The sequence below is a fragment of the Fopius arisanus genome, unplaced genomic scaffold, assembly GCF_000806365.1.
Source record: "Fopius arisanus strain USDA-PBARC FA_bdor unplaced genomic scaffold, ASM80636v1 scaffold00001, whole genome shotgun sequence".
Lineage (NCBI taxonomy): Eukaryota > Metazoa > Arthropoda > Insecta > Hymenoptera > Braconidae > Fopius > Fopius arisanus.
Window position 1 is genome coordinate 4,583,791 of NW_011887740.1, and position 2,702 is coordinate 4,586,492.

Genomic DNA, 2,702 nt, shown 5'->3' on the forward strand with positions numbered 1-2,702 from the left:
ACTCTCGCATTTATAAACTAGAAGAGTTTTAAAAAAATTAATAGATATTAAAAATTCAAAATCTCATAAAAAAGTACTGAAAGAGCGAGGAAAAAAGAATAAAAAAATGTAGGATGGTGGGATCGATGAAAGTGAATTGGTGTTGGTTTGAGAATTGTATGTGTACGTGAACTTTATTGCAGCTCGTCCCGGTGAGTACCAAGGCCAGGCGCACAAAGTTTTACGTGGTGTGTACCTCCATTGTGTATGTCTGAGTGTTGGGGTCGAATAAATTTCGAAATTGAAATCCTTTCACGTGTCAATGGAGGCAAATAAAAAAAAATATATATACGAGAAAACAACAGTTGGTGGTTGAATTTTTATGAAGATAATAGTCAATAATTAAACGATAACTCATTGCATCCCAAAAAAAAATTGTACTAGCATAGAATTATTTACGTTCAATTACTATTTTCTTTCTCTATCTGTTTAAGAGTCTCGACATGTTCTATTTTATTTCGATGAGTCATAATGAAGTGGAACGGTTGATTAGATTAAATGTTCGGGAATTGGTTCAGTCTTGAGTCAAGTATGAAATATCACAGTTTTTAGTGGATGATGTGGTGGGCAGAAGAGATAGACCAGGAAAAAATAGGTCATCGGAAAATTGACATTGATCTATTTTTTCTGCAGTCTATTTCCTCGAGGATCCGAAAAATAAAATCGTATTAAAATCGAGAATGTCCTTTCCCGGATAATGTAAACGTGTAGTTAAATCAAGTGCAAAATGTAAATAGAAGACAATTTTTTCCATGTATACAAGTTGCATCGGTATGCATTTGCATTATCCGGTTCCCTAGGTATTGACTCGAGTCAATCCGATGCACATTGATTCAACCTAATGCCTGAGGCATGTTTCCGTCTCATAATCCCGGATAACTGAATTCCCACAGCAATTTATCAATCAGAACAAACTCCAACAAATAATCGCATTGATCGCTGTCAAATCCGCCATGTAACTGCCAATGCCACAATCATTAATATATAATACCCCACCAGCAGAAGGCCGAAAATGAAAAATGGCAAAAAAATTGAATGTTCCCTGGACTTTATTAGTCCCAAAGCAGCAGAAAGAATGAAAAAAAAAAATATGATAATTTATAATGCAAGTTGAATCATGATAAAGCCAACGTCGTCGTTGTAATTCCTTTTGGGAAAATCGGAATGAGATTATACGAAGCGATAAATTTGAGTTTACGTTAGAAAACGAGCATGACCCCTTACCCACACATATACATAGACACGTGTATATATAGCACACATATATTCATGGAGATACATATATATTACATATATATTGCGTATATATAGTACATGGAGGATTGGAGTAAGGTATGGAGCTGATGGGGTAGAGGGACTTGAAGAGGGTGGTTTTGGCAATGGGTGGGTCTTTTCATGTACATGTAGTATATACATTGGTTGGAAAGAATGAACGGTATGGAGGGTAGGTGAAACGATCGGTGGATGAGGAGAATGGAGATGGAAGAGGGCGGATGTGTATGGGTAAACCGGCAAGTCGGTGTTATTGGTTTTTGTCGCGCATGCTCACCAATGGCGCCAATCTGGCGAATTATTAGACAACTTTAACCCCCCTCACCCAACCACCCACCACCCATTCAGCTTCCCATGTATATCAAACAAATTACTAAAAAATAATTCACTATTTCATCCGCCAGTGGAAAATCTATCCCTAATCCTCACCAACAAACGCAATTATACCATCTTAATTAATGCATAATTGGATAATCTCTTTCTCGATATTTTCGCGCACTCGGAAATAGGGTGGAATAACGGGAAAATAAATTTTTATCATCGGAAATGTAAATGGGTGATTTTTCAGGGAATCTAGTTGGCGGTAATTTGATAATTTGGTTCCGCTGATTTTAAAAGTATTCCAGTTTTTGTGGAATTCATTCAATTGACGGATGATTCATTCATTTCAATTGTTTTCTCGGCTTTCGTTAAATCCTCCGTTTACTGGGATGAATACATAATAGGATAATTTATTTCTGGAGATTTTCATGTACCGGAAATTGCTGGGAAGCGAAAATGAGCGGTATTTTATTCCTGAGAAAAGAATTCGTGAAATTTGGTATTTTAGTAGAAATCTATTCGTTAATTTGCATGGAGGGATTCAACTGAAATTTGCAGTACCGAGTTTTTCCGGGAATTCCACAAATAATCAATGACGAAATTCCAGTAAACTCCAATGAAACTGTCACTTGTATGACATTTAAGTGGAAAATTCAATAATTCCGTTCGCCAATTTCTCCCCGAATGCTGCATTCACGACTGATCGATTGATTAAGCCCGAGTTATTTCTGGGAAAAATAATAATAATAAAAAATATGAGAGAGTACTTACTTCGCCGTGAGTATCACGTCGTCCATCCGGAGTATTTTCAGGCAGGAAGTACAGCCTCAACGATGCTAATGGCTGATTTGAGCCCCTACTGTCAATCCATAGCAGCTGTAGTTCACCGATACTAACTAAATCGGCATCGGTCCATAATTTTGTTAAAAAGAAACTACCAAGCCGTAAAACACGTCCACTGCCAATTCTCACAGCTTTATAAAACGTGTATGGGCCATGACTGAAGCAGGCACCGCCCAATAGCTGAAAAACAAATTAATTATTTATCAGTCCCATGAATAATTCATAAA

At 36.9% G+C, this 2,702-nt stretch overlaps 1 protein-coding gene across 1 annotated transcript in view; it reads right to left on the reverse strand.

The window, feature by feature from the left end:
* Positions 1 to 2,702, reverse strand: part of LOC105264047 (AT-rich interactive domain-containing protein 5B) — a 31,356-nt gene that overhangs the window by 19,190 nt on the left and 9,464 nt on the right. The window contains exon 2 of the mRNA XM_011300625.1: positions 2,404 to 2,655. Within this exon, the coding sequence (XP_011298927.1) occupies positions 2,404 to 2,655 (252 nt within the window). The remainder of the gene's footprint in view (positions 1 to 2,403; positions 2,656 to 2,702) is intronic.